This window comes from Corvus kubaryi, unplaced genomic scaffold, assembly GCF_017639235.1.
Source record: "Corvus kubaryi isolate FWS band 111438036 unplaced genomic scaffold, C.kubaryi_AGA036_p1.0 71, whole genome shotgun sequence".
NCBI classification, from domain to species: domain Eukaryota; kingdom Metazoa; phylum Chordata; class Aves; order Passeriformes; family Corvidae; genus Corvus; species Corvus kubaryi.
In genome coordinates, this window is record NW_024582059.1 from 473,914 (window position 1) to 491,812 (window position 17,899).

General features: G+C 41.5%; 2 protein-coding genes across 5 annotated transcripts in view; both read right to left on the reverse strand.

The window, feature by feature from the left end:
- Positions 1–332: 332 nt before the first annotated feature.
- Positions 333–5,394, reverse strand: LAMTOR3 (late endosomal/lysosomal adaptor, MAPK and MTOR activator 3). The gene is made up of 7 exons (XM_042049754.1): positions 5,308–5,394; positions 5,003–5,056; positions 4,776–4,810; positions 4,078–4,136; positions 3,063–3,196; positions 1,898–1,961; positions 333–1,187 (listed from the first exon to the last, which is right to left on the reverse strand). The coding sequence occupies exons 2-7, from the start codon at positions 5,009–5,011 to the stop codon at positions 1,114–1,116; spliced, it is 375 nt and encodes a 124-aa protein (XP_041905688.1). The 5' UTR covers positions 5,012–5,056; positions 5,308–5,394; the 3' UTR covers positions 333–1,113.
- A 1,517-nt stretch (positions 5,395–6,911) lies between these two features.
- DNAJB14 (DnaJ heat shock protein family (Hsp40) member B14) overlaps positions 6,912–17,899 on the reverse strand; it is a 28,154-nt gene continuing 17,166 nt past the window's right edge. For 3 of the 4 annotated variants that reach the window (XM_042049492.1, XM_042049493.1, XM_042049494.1), the window contains 5 exons: positions 16,019–16,204; positions 15,569–15,663; positions 14,793–14,902; positions 13,364–13,536; positions 6,912–11,692 (listed from right to left, as the gene is read on the reverse strand). In XM_042049492.1, the coding sequence (XP_041905426.1) occupies positions 11,568–11,692; positions 13,364–13,536; positions 14,793–14,902; positions 15,569–15,663; positions 16,019–16,204 (689 nt within the window). In that variant the 3' untranslated portion in view covers positions 6,912–11,567. Of the gene's footprint in view, positions 11,693–13,363; positions 13,537–14,792; positions 14,903–15,568; positions 15,664–16,018; positions 16,205–17,899 lie in introns of those variants that run through there. The other variant, XR_006019856.1, reaches the window with a different exon arrangement.

A 17,899-nucleotide genomic window follows, 5' to 3' on the forward strand; every position in this document is an offset into this window, starting at 1 on the left:
CAAAGGTGGATGAGGTGTGAACAAGGGACCACGGCATCCTCTTTCCCAGCCTGGGGCAGAGACCCGCAGTGCTTGGCAGCTGTCACAAGGGGACATGGAAGGGAACAACGGGGTGGGGCTGAGAGCACAGGACTGACCCCCAGCAATAGGATCTCTGCACTGCCCTAGGACTCTGTATCATTACTGCCCAACTGAGAGACACACTGGTTAGTTTTCAGCCTGTAAATTCACGGATTTTGGACATTTACAAACAATTAAGAGACTTGTTCTCTCTATAGACAAGCAGATGTGCTGTGGGGTATTACAGTGCAACAGAAGAGTGGACCAGGCTCTGTCATTTAAAAATACTGTATTTTATTTATATTTATTTGCTTAAGAAAACCTAAGGGTAAATAAGCTGAGAGTGTCACCAGTGATGAACCCACACAAAGACTATGAGACATGAGATCTTCACAACCATATTACACAAAAAAACCCATGAAGAAGTGAGACATTGGGTGCTTTTAGCTAGGCATCATGAAAAACCCCTAAAGCAACAGCTTTTATAGAAACAGCTTTCTTCCTAGTGGAAGCAGGATGCAGCTAGCATCCAGATTAGTAGCACTCCCTTGCCAAAGTACCACCCGTGTAAGAAAGCTGGGACATTACTGATTGTACCAACACATCACCGCTAACACATGCCCTCGCAATGCCTCCAACCACATCTCTGCTCACTCTCTCCACCTGGTCTGCTTTCCCACACATAGTGGTGGCCGGCCTGAGGACACACCCTGCCATGTGCCTGGTGCCCTGTAAAGCAAGAGAACTGGGGGTTGCTCCTTTGAGCCAACGGCATCGCGCCGACCTGGCTCAGCTGGCTGAGCTAAACTCCATGGGAGCTATTTTGGTGGGCTCTCCAGTAATGCACAATACAAGAAGCATGGCCTAAAGTCACATCCACCTACAACACTCTAGTAGATCTTTTCAGATTCAGTACTATGTACAATTTACTCTTACTTAGTATACTAAGGAGCTGTGGTATTTCTTCCGAGATGTGTTATTTGACTGATGATTATTGAATCTTTCTGTCCACTGGGCTGCAGAGGAATGCTGCACTCTGGCTATACCATCAGGCTAAGAAACTTCAACAACCTGCCTCAGTTCTTCAAACAGGGGTGTGAGCTCCTTCTCTAAACTTACAATCAGCCCTGGAAAGAGAGAAGAGACAGAATATTTCATCAAACAACATCACTGAGAAGCCTCTCTCCAAAGCCCGCAGCTCTCTCCCCCTCCCAGGTCACAGGCAGTGTTTTTCAAAGCCTGAAATGTCCCATGTGAGCCACTCATTTTCCTGTGAACAGTGGGGAGCACCCCCAGGCAGGGTGTCTAAAGCCCCTGGCACTAAAAGAGGCACCCAGTGCAGCACACCTCTCCCCCACTACTGTGTTGCCACTTCCCATAGCTGCTGAGGCCCAGGCAGCTGTGCCAGAATGAAATCCCTTCTGCTCATATTCATTAGCCAATGCCCTCATGAGCAAGGCTAGGGTCTGGCTGAAGGATTTCCCTATCCCACAGAACTGAAGACAAATCTGCACATGTTCCTGCAGAATGTTAACTGGACTGAGAGAAAGGGACCGAACAGCTGTTTTGTACAGCACAGTACCTGCCAGTGCAGCAAGAGCAAGGTTAATCACAGGAGAAATATGCTTCTAGAAGAATTAACAACTTCAGCAAGCCACCTAAAATCTGTGAATTTTGACTCACACCTTTTCCTTCTCACCTTCACAATATGCCGACAAAATTCACAGCAGGAGCAAAGTTAATATAGCTTGAAGTGAATTCAGGGAATTTATTTTCAATTATTAAAATACTTGGGCCTTAAAATAGCGCAATATTTAAAATAAATGAGAAGACCTACCTGTGTTGGCATTGCTGCTGGCAATGAAACTCACTACCAAAGGCAAGCGATTGAACTGCACCACCTGCAAGGAGAGAGAAGTGCTCAGCCAGCAGCTAACACATGTTGGATGTCAGGGCTCTGATACACTGGAAAGCCACCTCTGTGGCTCTTGCTCCTGTTTGTCCTTTAAACTGAGGAGGCTGCTTGTTTCAGAAAGAATTTATATGGAAAGCATTTGTGTATCTATTTCTTAAGATTCAGGGTTAAAAACACCAACAGAACTTACGCTACAGTACACGGAGCGGCACATGGAGAAACTGGCATTTCCCTCCGCCTCCACATTCTATAGTGTGTTGTCCACCAGAACTCTACCTCAGCTGCAACCCCTGCAGAGTCCCACACCCTCCACAGGAAACAGGAGGGCAGGCAGCTTTATTTTTCTACAATACTGTTCCCTGTACAGAAGTATCTGTTCTTCTATTAACAGGGAACTGGCACCTTGGGCACAACAGCAAGCTAGATGCATTAAAAGAATCAAAGCAATGTATTAATGTGTGCAAACTAATTCATTCACCCATTTATTTTCCAAACAAAGCTTGACACGCTGTAGGCTAAACAGCTGGTCAGTTTACTGCAGTCACAATAAAAAGCTCTCAAGACCACCAGAACTCATGAAGGAGCAGAAATGCAGTAGATGATGGGCTTCTGGACACAAATAATCAGTTTTTGAAAAATGTGAGTGTATTTCAAAGCTTTCTTACCTCAAAGCCATACTGACAGCAAGATTAGCTATGAAGTAGGCTGCATGCACTTAATTAATATTAGGTGTCCCTAATTATAAACAAACACTGTTTATAAAAGAGCACATAAACCCTTCAAAACAGATTCATAAGACTATATGAGCAACACTGCAAATTCACAATTACTACCTGTTCAGAACACTTTCCCATTTTCAACCAGGAAATCTCAAGTTTTGAGAAACATAAGAAGTTTAATAAATAGTGTGAAAGTTTGGCTTCATGATTTAAGCTGTGTAAGAAATAAACCACAATTACTTCAACAACAGCCTAGTGAAAATCCACCTTAAACAACTTAAGGAGATTAAACAACCCTCTTTCTCTTGCTCAATGTAATGTAGGAACAGCTCAAGTCACTGAGGACAAGGCACACTGACATTACTCACCTGGTATGTATTGTAATAGCAGATGATACTTTTGTTTTTAGAGAGTCCTAATTTACTGCCCTGATCTGTGGCAAGGGCAAAGGTGGACAGAAAGCCAGGTCGCAGTGCATGTTCTGGAGCATTATCATTGGCAACTAGAACAAAACAAGAAAATCCTTATCTCTACATGGTGTCTCTGACTGCATCCCAAACCCCCATCCAGCTTAGTGCTCTGCCAAAAGCTGATCTGCTGCTGGGGAACATGCAACACATCTGAGGTGCTCCCACAGGAACACAAGACAGTCTCCATGAGCAGTACATCATTTAATGCTCTGTGTATGATCAAAGCTCATTATACCAGCATCCTTCCTAGGAAAAGTCTTTTCCTTTAGGATAAACAGCCTGTGCTGATGTCCCTTTGTTTCCATGTCCTTCACTACACCCATTCCAGCCTTTGAACTGATTACTGCCATACAATCACTTGAGTGCAAACAGGTGAAGATGTGCAAGTTCTGCTGAGTGTTTCAATACTTTGGGGCATTAAGCAAAATAAATCCGCAATACTTGAATCTTTGTATCCCTAAACTACTGTACTCACAACCTGAAAACATCTGAAACAAGGACTGCAGAACATAAAAACTAGAGTACCAAAAAAACGCAACTAAACATGTGTAAAAGCTGGATACAACTCTTTCTGAGCACAGACCAGCCCAGCCAACAAAACACTGCCAAGCTCTGTCTACTACTTAGTATCAATTTGCCTGTGAGGGACTTGAAGATACAAGGACCTTACAGCACTCCAAACCCCTATCACTGAGGAAAATTTCCATGAACTACAATTACTGAGGGCACAAACAAAAGGACATATTTAAAGAGGTATATAATCAACTACTGAACTTTAAATAAAAGTCCAATTTAATTCTACCACTTGGGATATTCAGTTATTTGGAATAACCATGAAAATTTTTCTGTACTTCTCCACCCCCTGCTGTTCAATCAGGATTTCAGCTAGAGCACAGTGAGAAGCTGAGGTTACCTTTGATAACAGGCACACCATCTCTATCTGAGACTACAATAGCATGAAGACCTTCAACACTAGGAGAAAAAAAAAAGGAAGAAAAAAAGAAGAGACACCATTTAAAAAACACAGTAATTAGTAGGAAAGATTTTTTTGTGTGAACGAATGTGCAAGGAAGGGGAAAACATTGAAAAAAAGTGATGTCTTCACTAATTCAGCATTGTTCTGTTTAGTACAGGTAGTACAGGTCTGGTGGCCCCAATAAAAAGAAGGACATGGAACTGCTGGAGCAAGTCCAGAGGAAGCCATGAAGTTGATAAGAGGGCTGGAGCACTTCCCCTATGAAGACACACTGAGGAAGTTGGGGCTGTTCAGCCTGGAGAAGGGAAGGCTGAGTGGAGACCTCATAGCAACCTTCCAGTGTCTGAAGGGGGTTTACAGAGAAGCTGGAGAGCGACTCTTAATCAGGAACTGCAGTTACAGGACAAAGAGTAATAGGTACAAATTGAAAACCGGGAAATTTAGGTTAGATATTAGGAAGAATTTTTTTACTCTGATACTAGAACAGGCTAGCCAGGAAGGCTGTGGATACCCCACCCTGGCAGTATTCAGGGCCAGGCTGGATGGGGCTCTGAGCAACCTGGTCTAGTGGGAGATGTCCCTGCCCATGGCAGGGGGTTGGCACTGGATGGCCCTCGCCGCCCGCCCCGCGTTACCTCGGTAGCTTCTTGTACAGGAACCGCTTCAGGTCCTGCGGGCAGAGACAGGCGGCGCGTTACTCAAGGCCGCTCCGAGCGGGCGGGGCGGCTCCGGAGCTCCCTCCCCGCCCGACCCGACCCGACCCGGCCCGGCCCCAGCCCAGCCCGACCGCGGCATCCCCCGACCCCACCCCTGCCAGAAGCCAACCGCCCGCGTCCCGCCCGCCCCGCGGAGCCGCACTCACGTCGGCCATGGCTGGGGCCCGCCCGGTGCTGCTGACGCCGCCACCTCCGCGGGCCTGCGAGACAAGACGAGAGGCCGCCCCGTCACCGTAGGCACGGCCGCCGCCTCCGAGGAGGGGAGCGGCCGGAGGGAGGCCGCGCGTTCTCTCTCTCCCCGAGGCCCGACCGGCCGCCACCCCCCGCCCGCTGCCGTGGTACAGCCGTTCCCAGCCACCCCGGGAAGGGCGCGCGGCTCAGCCGAGACCACCGCGCACCGGGAGGGGGGTGCGGGAGGCTGCGCTGCGCTGCCCTGGCCGCCCCGCCGTACCTGTCCGCGCCCCCGGCGCGCCCCGCACGGCTCCGTCGCCGCTTCCCCTTGGAGCCGCTGTCACATGAGCGACGGCACCGCCCTCCCGGCCCCGGAACCGCTTCCCCGCCGCCTCCGCCCCGGCAGCAAAACAAACCAAAACCAAAACAAACCGTAGCGTTTCAGTTAAAGAAAAACAACAACAAAAAAGAAACGTCTGTTTCTGCCGAGTAGAGTCACTGCCAGTTTTATTCTTCCAGTGTTGCCTATTCCCCCTACTTTTGGATCTAGTCCATCAAACGATGGACCTGCAGGCTAATAATAAAACAGCTAATGTGAGGAAATAAAATAGATTAATTTAGTAGATCCCTACAGTATAACAATGGTAACTGCATATCTGTCTTTAAAGTCTTGTATCAGAATGCAGGACCCCCGTGGTAGATCTAAAAAAACCCCAACCCTGCTCAGCATGTAACAATGCTTTTTCTCTAAAAAAAGAGAGCTGCTACAGGCCAAGCACAGAATCACAGAATCCATTAGGTTGGAAAAGACCTCCCAGATCATTGAGTCCAACCTTTGACCGAACACTACCTTGTTAACCTGACCATGGCACTGAGTGCCACATCCAGTCTTTCCTCAAATACCTCCAGCAACAGTGATTCCATCACTTCACTGGGGAGCCCGTTCCAATATGAAATCACCCTTTCTGTGAAGAATTTCTTGCTAACGTCTAACCTGAACCTCCCCTGGCACAGCTTGAGGCCATTTCCTCTCTTCCTGTCACTGGCTGTCTGGGAGAAGAGGCCGACCCCCACCTGGTTACACCCTCCTATCAGGGAGTTGTAGAGCGGTAAGGTGCCCCCTGAGCCTCCTCCAGGCTGAACACCCCCAGCTCCCTCAGCTACTCCTCATAGGACTTGTGCTCCAGACCCTTCCCTGGCTGCGTTGTCCTCTACTCACTCCTGTACCTCAGTGTCTTGTAGTGAGGGGCCAGAACTGGACAGAGCCCTTGAGGTGTGGCCTCACCAGTGCTGAGTAGAGAGGGACAATCCCTGCCCTGGTCCTGCTGGCCACACTGTTTAATGTTTCGCCACTGCTGACCAGCACCTCAGGTCCTTTTCCACTGGGCAGCTTCCCAGCCACTCTGTCCCCAGCCTGTGGCACTGCCTGGGGTTGCTGTGACCCAAGGACAGGACTCGGCCCTCAGCCTTGTTGAACCTCATTCCGTTGGTCTCAGCCCATTGATCCAGCCTGTCCAGATCCCCTGCAGAGCCTTCCTATCCTCCAGCACATCAACAGTGCCACCCAACTTGGTGTTGTCCATGGATTTACTGTGGGTGCACTCAATCCCCTCATCCAGATCATCAGTAAAGATACCGAACAGGACTGGGCCCAATACTGAGCCCGGGGGACACCACTGGGGACTAGAGCATTGTTGATACCTGAAGATTTTGCTTAGATGCCAGTATTAAATTAAAAATTTAAAAAGTGTAAATTAAAATAATTATAAAAAAAAATATTTTCACTTGGAAATTGCTAATATTTCTGAACATATAGGTCCAGTGAAGTTTCCAAAAAGCCCAAAACAGAGATAAGCCACGTCTTGCAAGTAACAGAGGAAAAGGTCATTCAAAAGAACAAATTTATTTGAATACTGAGAATCCATACCTCCTTCTTAATCCAAGCCATGCACACACAGCAATTTGATAAGGACTTGGTCATATTAGAGAGATACTTAAAAGAGAACCCCATAAAAGTATCACATGTGAGTTTCTGGTAGTATTTTGAAAATGCTACCTGGGACAACCTTGGTCTCCTCATTTATTAAAATATTCCCTACTATACACTAAAAATGTTTAAAAATGCAATTTTTATTATTTGCAGGCATGATGCTCAGTGATCGATTTCACTTATTTCCCTGTAACATTTAAAATAAAAGCTATGCAAAAGCATCTATGAGGTGGCTCCTGTATTGCTATTAATGGAATTTATTCTTCCATCCCAATGACAGTCTTTCTATACACAGAATAAACCAGTACTGAAGGGAGAAGTGTATTCTGCATGAGGGATAATGTCATCACTAGACAGTGTATTTCAGTATTATTTCTAAAAATGTGGAGAAGCCCAATACTCAAACCTAATTCCTGCCAGACTGAGAAGTATGGGAAGTATAGTTTATAATAGTGTCTTGCTTTCAGCTGGCATAGGGGAGTTAATTTTGTTCTTGGTAGCTGGTACAGTGCTGTGCTTTGGATTCAGTATGAGAATAATGTTGGTAACACACTGATACTTTGGTTGTTGCTGAGCAGTGCTTACCCTAAATCCAGGATTTTTCAGTTTCCCACGCTCTGGAAGCGAGCAGGTGCACAAGAAGCTGGGAGGGAGCACAGCCAGGACAGCAGACCCAAACTTGCCAAAGGGATAGTCCATGCCATGGAGCATCATGGTCAGTGTATACACTGGGGAGGTTGGTCAGGAGCTGCTGATTGCTTGTCGGGGATGGGCTGGGCATTGGTCAGAGCATGATGAGCAATTGTACTGGGTATCACCTCTGTTTTGTGGGTTTAATTCCTCTCTCTTCTTGTCTCCCTTTTCATTACTATTGATTACTGATATTTGATTTTGTTTCGATGATTAAAGCACTGTCATCTTGACCCACAGGTTTTACCTGAGTTCGATGCTCCTCCCCATCGTGCTGTGGGGATGTGAGCAGGTGGCTGCACGGTGCTTAGTTCATAGCTGAGGCCAAACCACAACAAATGGCCTATTTCTTTCCTATACTTATTACATTACATGTAAGTAAGTTATAGCTTGAGGGTTTTATTTAGTATTACCTGCTTTTTTAAAAACCAAAATGCTATTACTATTACACTTTCCTTCTCTTTGACAGAGCTACAAGACATCAGAAGAACAACTGCTTAAGGATGAATGAAATTTTTCAACAAACAACCTTAAAAAATATTCTTGCTCTCCCATTTTAATCCTTTTACAACGTTTGTTACAAAATTATATTAAAAATATTTATAATTTAAAGTTGCCTCTGCTATTTAAATGCATCTGTTATATTTTCTGTGCTGTAATGTTCTACCATTTCTTGGAAACTTGTAAAAGAATAAAGACCATTTAAAAAAAGGTAAAAAATTCCAATTTAGACTTGTTTTACCCAGAGAACTTGCAGGGAAATGTTCATCAGATGTGAACACTGAACTTGCTTGTGACTCAGGATGCTCCATAAATAGAACACATACTGATGTTGTATTTCAGCAGATGCAAATCATCTCCTTTTTTCATTAGGCTATGTCAGAGTCATGGCAAGATTTTTCACTTTTTGCATGGCTTTTCTGCCTGCCCTTTTAAAGGAAAAAACCAAGAACCCATGCTTGTGCTATCTTTAATTCTAGATTAAATGAAACGTAATGACTAAATAAAACCAGTAAGGAGCAGGTAGCTAAGATGTTGAGAGATTTTTAGTCAGGCTGTTCAAAATCGGTTTTGTTTCCCCCTTTTCTTTCCAATATCTTATTTTAATGAGAACTTTGCCTTCTGAAGAAAGGTCATCTGAAAAGATTTAAGTACTCCACCCTCTTCAATTTGCATTTTGCTCATGAGAAAATTAATTCTGAACTTTCCAGCAGACTCCTTCAACAAATCCAGGGAAGATATTGACATTTCTGAAGAAAAATACCCTTCAGACTTGAGGGAAAAAAAAGCAACAATCATGAGGAGAGAAACACCCACTTGAAATATTAAAAGAATGTTTGCAGGCCATATTTAGAGCAGCTTAATCTTTATGCTACAGGAAATCACAGCAGCCTTTTGCACACTACTACATATTTCAAAGTGTGCAACTATTTAATCCGTTAAATACTAAGTAGCATACTTCCACCAGTATAAACATATTATTTCCTTCTCAGAAAGTGCCAATTGCAGTAGGTAGTCAAATAAAATGTAGCAGTCTAGATGTCACTTTTAAACTCCTGGGATGTTTGTGTTGCCACAGGGCACAGCCACCACATTATTCCAGTTTGCAGAGGAACTGATAGCAATCGAATGAAGCTGACACAGCTCAGCATCCCTCCATTTCCCTACTTCTCACCTGCAGCAGAAGAGGCTGCAGGGCACACACAGCCCATAGGATTATTATAGGCAGCTTTGCTAAGACCATCTGTTCGCTCTGACTTCACAGTTCCAGTATTTGATAAATGTGTTATATATCCTTCTTCCTGTTAACTAAAAGATCCCTTGCAAGCTCAGACTCATTTGTAAACAGGAAGGCCCAAGTACTTGTTAAAGCCTTTGGAACAATTTTCTTCTGTTAAGAAGACACAGGAGTACCAGGATGCACTTTGATAGTTGGTTTTCATTAATATAATTACAATACATTCTGGACAGTTACAAAATCTGGGGAATCGTGTTTTCTCCATAGATTTTGATTGCATATTTCAAACAATTGGATGCCTTTCCATTACGTCTAAACCCTTTTACCATAGTCTTAGTAAGGACATTCAGTACAGCAACCCTTTTTTGTTGTTGTTGTTTCAGCAACTTTTAGTTCTGTTTTGTACCTCAGGCTTTTATGTCCACCTTGAATGCTGGTTTTACTGCTAAGTCAAAAGCCTGCAGCCAGTCTCATGTTACACCAATTCAAGAGAAGACATTTCCACTGGGACAGTTTAGAAAAGGGATATATGCAAAATGTTTTCTAGGTCACTTGGAGCAATAGCATTTAGCATATTTGTAAAGTCATATCCTGCTCTAGATCAGAATTGCAATGAATTCAGACAAAGTATTTAAATTTTCAATTTAGGAGAAATATTTGGCTCCACATAAGCTGATAGCATTGTTCAAAGATAGCAGTTTTCTCAAACAAAATATATTGCCCATAATACAAGCTATCTGGCATTCTCAAATACAAGAAACATTCCCCTGCATAACACTGTTAAAATGTAAAAAACATCAGCTACTGAACCTAAAAACATTTTCAACACACTTTGATAAACTTTAAGTACATTGTACTTAGCTGCTTCAGAACACCTCTTTGCATCAGCAGGTGTGGCTACATATAGTTTCCATTTCCAGGCCACTGAGTTACATGATCTTCTATGTAGGAGCCAAACAGTAGGCTTGCTCATTTCTAGGAGGTCAAGTCCAGCTACATTCTGGTCCCAAAAAATGCATACCCTACCTCTTCTGACAAGTGATAGGGCTCTGACCATAGGAGCACACTGCAAAGCAGCAAAGCATTTAAATAGTTGGCAAAAGGGTCGAAAGGCACATAGCTTGTCCTTAGCAAAATTTCCCTGTTCTACTTGCGGTGCCCATGGAGGAATCAGTGTTGGGACCTAGCTTGAAATAAAAAAGTAGTAAGAAAATGGAAGCCTGCCAGGAAAATAATTAGGTTGCCTTTTTTTTTGTGTGTGAAGATTTTAGTGCTGCATGTTTTCCTCTACCTTTCCAGTGAAAATTAAGGAAGCTATGGATGCATGTTAACCATATGTATGGACTTACTACTACTGGAATACCAAATGGTAGAGCTGCTGTAAACTGTTGCAAGTACTAAAAGCAATGTTTATAATGGTCTGTACAGCATTTGCAAATATTTACTTTGAAAAGAGATTAGTGTAGTTCTTATTTTTCTCAGCATTGCTTAGAAATGCTAAAAAACTACAACAGCTAAACTGCTACTCTACACCAGATCAATATACCCCAACAGATATTTAGGAATATATGCCATTATATTTAAAAATACCAAGTTCCTCTAAGCGGTAAACCTAGAAGATTTTACATAGAGATAAAATATTAAAAATTATTGTTTCAACTCCACACACTTGACATCTGAATAGGAGTGATGTAATCATACTATTTATTCCATCAGTGAGACAAAATGTAGTATGGAACTAAATTTCTGAGATTTTTAAATAGAAAGTCATTTAACTCGTATATACACAAAGTGTTCTTTCCACAGATATTTACATGGCAAATATGTTAGAGGAGAACCACTATGACTAAGTCTCTACAAGTATAGCATCCTTTCTGAGCTATTCTCTCTGCTGAAAGAATTCACAGAAGCTTTGAAGTAAAATCTAGACAGTTAAAGTTACCTATATTTCACAGTAGGTAAAGAAGCTGTTAAATGATATTTCAGCATAAGGTTTCTGGAAACAGCTACACAGTAGAGTTTTACATCCACCCTCTTTTCCAGCATTCATGGTGAAACTAAATCTCTTCTCAATTCACAGGAGAGATAACAGCATACGTAAGATGCAGGGTGTAACTGTAGCTCATCCTCCTCGGTAGAGGCTGGTCAGCCGTTCTAACTCTTTGCAGTTCTCCATGGACATGGACTCTGCTTTCTTTCGGAGGCGGTCATCTCGATATACTTTTGCTGCATAAAGTAAGTCTGTTTCTTTAAGGAGAAAAGAGAAAAGATTTTTCTGGTTACAAACTGAATACTTGGCACATGACACGGAGTTGTACAAAACACCTCAGGTTTGATCCTTGCCCTTTTCTCCTTCTATTTTAACTTCCCTCAGTCACCACCTAAACAGCACTGCTACAGTTTTCCTTTGCTGGATCTTTGTAACAATTCCATCTTTTTGAGCAGGTAAAGCTGTATCAGCCTTCCAGCTCCCTCAGAGTTCATACAGCAGTATCTGATTAAAGAGAAAAACCCCCACCCTAACACACAAAAATCCCCAGCAATAACAGAAAAACAAAACATCCCCTACTTCTGTCAGACCTCATTAAACATTCCAAATACAGGCCTCTCTCAGTGATCTTGCATATTATTGATAGCTCTAGCATGTTGCCTGTGCCCCAAAAAATCCAACCTGAATGTTAAGCCCTTTACTTCAACTGATGCTGATTCAGACTGTCAGTCTTCAGAGCTATTAATAATTAAGAGCTCTCTGTATTATACTGGTGCTCAACAGCTTGACGTTGCTGAGCGTTTTAATTCTGTAAAATCTTTTTTGTCACTTCGACTCAAAATGCAAGGCATTCTTACACATCAATCAATATTGGATAGATTTTAACTGTCAAGGAGATTTAACATACAACAGGTATTTTAAACCCATAAAACCACAAAATCAGCTGTTTCTATAAACAGAAAAAGAACCATTAGGGGCCTCTTAACTCAAAATCGGTTTGGATAGTTTTCACAACCTGATAATTACAAGTAGCAATCAACTGGACTGCAGAGACTAAAGCTGGGCAGGAACATGTGATCTGACTGAGAGAATTGCATTCTATTTGCTTCTGGTCAGTTTACTGACAGTTCATGAATGAATTATTTTTCCAATAAGCTATGACTGAAATTTACCACCTGGAAAGTAAAAACCATCTGGTTTCAACACTGATGTAATTTTAGGAGCGCTGTTCTCACAGAGCTCACAAAATGGGCACAGGTAACAGAATAACTGGCTAAAATTGATGCCGATTTAGAAAAGGCTGGTGCTCTTCAGTATTCTTATGCTTTAACACTGAATTCTAGGTTTCTGAAAAGAAGTAGCTCATTGTATAATACTAGATTGGAGAAACAGATGGCAAACTAAACCCCCTTGTTCTACAGGAAGTGCTGCCTGTCCTTGGTTGCCTGGAAAAGCAGTGTTTGTACATACTGTGGTCCAAGGCAGATTATTTTTTCATCTCTCTGGAAACACCTATGTAAGCTTCTGGTTTGTTTATTTACTTATATAAAAGCACCGAGGGAAATGAGCTATTGCCATGAGAAAGTAATGTGGAAGACATTAGAATTCTTAGAAATCGCGGTAAGTTAAGGACAAAAGCTTTGTCATTATCAGTTTAGTGTAGCCTTTAATTTTCTGAGAAATGGTCACAAATAATAAAGCAGCAGGTTAAAATTGCTGATAATTTGCAAATGGTTGTTAGGTCACTGAGTAAAATTCAAAAACTAAGTGACACTGGGGACAGTTTCAAAGTGAGAAACAGCAGGGGACCTCACACTTACTTTTGCATTGAGATGTTGTAATAATATAAGCACCTCCTTCTTGCCTGAGGTAATTTATTTTTACAGTAACTCATGATTTCATGAAATTACACATATTACCAAACTTACTTTGTTGCCTCTCCTTCCAACAGTTATTACGAATGTTGGACACATAATCCTCTTCCACACTCTTTTCCACTTTCTGTAATGACACTCCTTTATATTCATTTCTAAAGTCCTTGTTAACATAATAAATGACACCCAAGTTTTCTGTTTGCATTTTTATGGTCTGCCCTGTACTTCTGCAAAAAAGGAGGTGGGGGGAGAGAGAGACTAAGTATTAATTTGATTATTTTTTTCCACCACAAATAGACTATAAAAAATATTGCCATTACAGAATAATACCAGCACATTACTGAATTTGCCATTTTGAGACAGATAATGAAAGGAATGGCTCTATAATCTGCTAGAGAATAAAATTACTGCATTTACCCGATCATTAAACTTCTGCTGCTTAAACACTTGGTCTCAAAAAAAAAAAAATCCACTTTACTAAGACACTTACTTCATACCTCTTTAGGCAAATGTAAGTTTTAATAATAGAAAATTACATTCAAAGTCAACAGAAAGAGAAACACGTCACTATTCTGCAGCAACCCAGTACAGGCATCTCCATTCTAAAGTGTTTGCTGCCAGCCCTGATAAATTCATTTTCCTGCTGGCGTTCTGCAGATTAAAAATCAAAGATTGGATACAAACATTTTGGCAGAAAAGCTTTTCTAAGCATCACAACAGCTTGGTTGCAAAAGGGAAAAACATCTTACTCCAGAAACAGAGAACTCTGAAAAACAGGAGAAAAAAACCTTCCTGTTGTGGGGCTGAAAGCTCTACAAGGAACTGAAGGAAGGACCTTTAAAAAAAAAGGACCTTTTAAGGACCTTGAAAACCATTGTGGTGAGTGGGCTAAGTCTACCAGCTAGCTGCACGCTGGATTCAAATTATTTATTTCTCACAAGAAAAAAAGGTTTAAATATCCTACTGTACAAAACAGGTAAGTTTCACAAGTAGAATTCTTCACAAGAAAATGAAATTTTACCATTACCTAAAATGAAGCAAAGAACAGACAATCCTCCCAGCCCTCATCAAGTTTAACACTTAAATAAGGATGAGAAAGTCGCTTTCACGTTCTTCACTTACTACAAACACAGATTACCCCTAAAAGAGTAATGAACCTTAGCAGATTTCAGGTTTTGATTAAGTATGTTGGAGATGCAAACACCTTTGCAACATGCCATGTTGCATGGACCCACTGCCTTGTACTAGACCTCCTGAACTCCAAGTACTGCTGACCTCTTTTCTCCATTACATTCTCACAGCATGTTCTTTGCACCTAAATTTTAAGTTTTGTTCTACTTCATCAACACCTTCCCTCCCCTTCTTCACTGAGGGAAATCACAGAACAACTAATGGAAGACTCTCTAAAATGCTTCTAAGTGGGAGAGGGTGATTACAATACGTTCCCCTCTGCTTTAAGGTAACATAATCAAGCTTTACTTACGATCTTGGGTATAAGGAGTAAGGAGGGTTAGATACCATCAACTGGCTCAACAAGGAGACAAAGATCAACACAATAATAGGCATCAGCTGAATGACCATAGAGAAACCTCCCTAAGGAACAAAAAAGACTCAGGTATTTCATAAATCATCAAGCAAACAGGTAAATTTGACAAGATTTAATGCTAAGTGTAACTTTTTGCTTTAAGCCTCAAAAGCTGCTAGGAAAACAGTAACTGAAACACTGTGGTATTGCCTGAACTTTCAAAGGCATACACAATATTCACAGAGTGCTCAAGATGCAAGAGTTCATGGGTTAGCACATACACACAAGCAACTACTAAATAAAAGCTGGATTCAGCCATGTTGTATGCCATGATTTGATCTCATCTATACAGTGATATGTGATTATACAGTGATATGTGATGATACAGGACTAGAGATAATTCACATAGGTGAATACTGAGCCGTAAATTCAATTCTTACCCTCGGCCCAAGCAAACTTTTAAATGCATACAAGGATTAGTGGCCAGAATTAGTGGCATATTTAGGTTAAAAATACCAGTCACCAGTAAGAGAGTGACATATAACAAGTTTACAAAACCAGGCCATTACCTTCTCATTTGCATGCCTATTTACCAGTCAGTAAGCCAACCACCCGCTGAAGTTTAAAATACCTAACTGGCAAGTACAAATCCTCCTCTACAGTAAAGAGCTCCTATACAATCACACCACCGAAAGCAAATTTCATAGTTGAAAGCTAATGGTGCTTAAACTTACATCACCCCTCTCTTCCTCCCTCTCGTGCCCGCTCTGACGGTGCTGGTTCGGATGGCTGTAGCCAGCACGACCATTAGAAAATGAGTGTACGTTACCTTCAGGAAAGAACATCCACATTTAAATCATGCACAAAAATACTATTTAGAGGTCAGTACAGAAGCAACATAAAGCACTTTACATTACTGCACAACAACACATAAAATGACATTAAGGTATCTTACAATTTCAAAGTAGCTTAAAATAAATATTTTAAGCTCTATGATAGTAACTCCAAAGAACTGAACTGACATTTTTGGGATTTAGCAACACTTGGGGGAAAAATAAACTGATGCAGATTGAAGAGTTGGGGTTCAAGGCTGGATGAAATAATTCTACTGTTTTATAACGTCATAAAATCTAATGTCACTCTGGGAAGTAAATCTCGACAATTACACTGATGTATACAAATACCTGTTGGAAAGGCCCCTCCAAAAAACATGTTGAATAGATCCTCTGGAGTAATATCTGCCTCACAACCTCTATGGAAGTTGAATCTGCCATTGCTAGGGTGATTGCAAGTTTGCTCTTCGCTGCCTGTAAGGTCATACTGCTTTCGTTTTTCTGGATTACTCAGCACAGCATATGCATTTCCGATTTCTGAAGCAAGGAATAAAACACAACTCCCATAAATGCACAATAAAAGCTATTCCAGCATGAAAATTGCAATTTCAAAGTCAAAAATAGGCAGCAAACGATGTAATTTACTGTACGTTACAAAACAACTACAGTAGAACAAGGTCCAGAAACATCTCTGCTTTTCTTAGAATAGCTTCCACAAAGTTTCCCACCAATGCTATTCAAAGGCCTTTTATCCTGTTAAATGAGGCAGAAGGCAGGAGAGCTTTGTTTCTTTTTCTAGGGGAACACCTACACCTGTGGAAATGTTCTCTGTCACTGCAATTACAAAGAAAAGCATCAAGCATTACAATGAGACTCTGAAGCTGGCTAATTGCAAAGTTCAATTTGCTCTAGCAGCCTAGCTTTAAAAACCATGATAGACTCAGTAGGTTGTCTTTGGTTTCATTTGGTAAGTGGTCATTTCTTTGAATGCACCACCTTCATTGTCTGCAAGAGCGTGAATGTATTTTTCTTCGTGCTTCTGAAGGTATTGTATGGATTACAGTAATAACACAAAGTTCTGCATGATGTATCATAAGGAGTACAACATGCATGCGTGACAGGAACGTGTATTTTCCTAGGGCTGTCAATATGACCTCAGTGTTTGGAGGACCTGACCTGGATGCTTGTCCCTGTTCATGCTATGGTATCACAAACGAACAGCTTCAATTTTGACAGTAGAAAGGAAAAAACCGAAATAAGGTAAGCATGGAAAAAATCAGCACAAAAAACCACATATTCTGCTGACTTTACAAGCTTTTTTCTCATTGTGCACAGACATAATGATAATGCTCTTGCAGACTGAAGGAAAGTTTCTGTTGCCACTTGATGAATTTGATCTTCACTCAGTCATATCTTCATTAAACCCCTTCTGCTTTCCTTTCTACTCTCTCCTCCAGGCCTCTCCAACAAAAGGCTTCTTTTGCAGCCAACCCACCCAAGGCACGGGGATTATGATTTTCAGTGTTGAAAAGCCATCAGTCATCAAAAGTTCGTGAAAGGTGCAACACTATAACCTCAACACAGGCAAATAAGACTGTGGGCTTTAGAATTAATATTTTAAACATTATCCAATCTAAGAAAAAGTTAATGAGTTATTTAGCTATGTGTCTTTTAAGATGCCCTTAGAAAAAACCATTACCAATTCCTTTAAGTGGAGGAGAAAACCCAAAGAAATGAAACCAGGTATTTTGCACTGAAAGCATGATATAAACTGACATCAAGTATTGCTCTGTTGCTCAGTACAAGGATAAAATTGGTAGTAAAAATTCAGATTTTCCCAACAATTAAAACTCTAGAGAGATAGATCAGGTGACTGCACATAAAGTGGAGACACCATACCGTCACAATATGCCTGTTTGTCATTTGCTCTTGATTATCTGGTGCTAATTCACAACAGATTTGATTCCAATACAATTTTCTTTTAAAAAAGGACATAAAAATGAAAAAAAAGCTACTGCTGAAAAGTTTCAAAGGAAAGATTTTTGATTAAATTGGTGAAAAGACAGGAAAAGTCATTATATTTGCACAAACTTTTAAATTTAAAATTCACTTCAGTGAGACTGCTCAATACAATACAAGAGAAGTACTAGGTAGGTCAAGATCTAAGTAAGTACCTTGCCTACCATGAAACTCAATTCTGTTTTATAATGTAAGCTTTCCTTAAAATAAAGC

Excerpts from the sequence above, each read along its gene's own strand:
- LAMTOR3 (XM_042049754.1), bottom strand. Across the intron at positions 1,962-3,062 it reads GCTATTACAATACATACCAG|GTGGTGCAGTTCAATCGCTT; the intron begins GTGAGTAATGTC and ends CTCTCCTTGCAG. Across the intron at positions 1,188-1,897 it reads CAGCAGCAATGCCAACACAG|GGCTGATTGTAAGTTTAGAG; the intron begins GTAGGTCTTCTC and ends CTCTCTTTCCAG.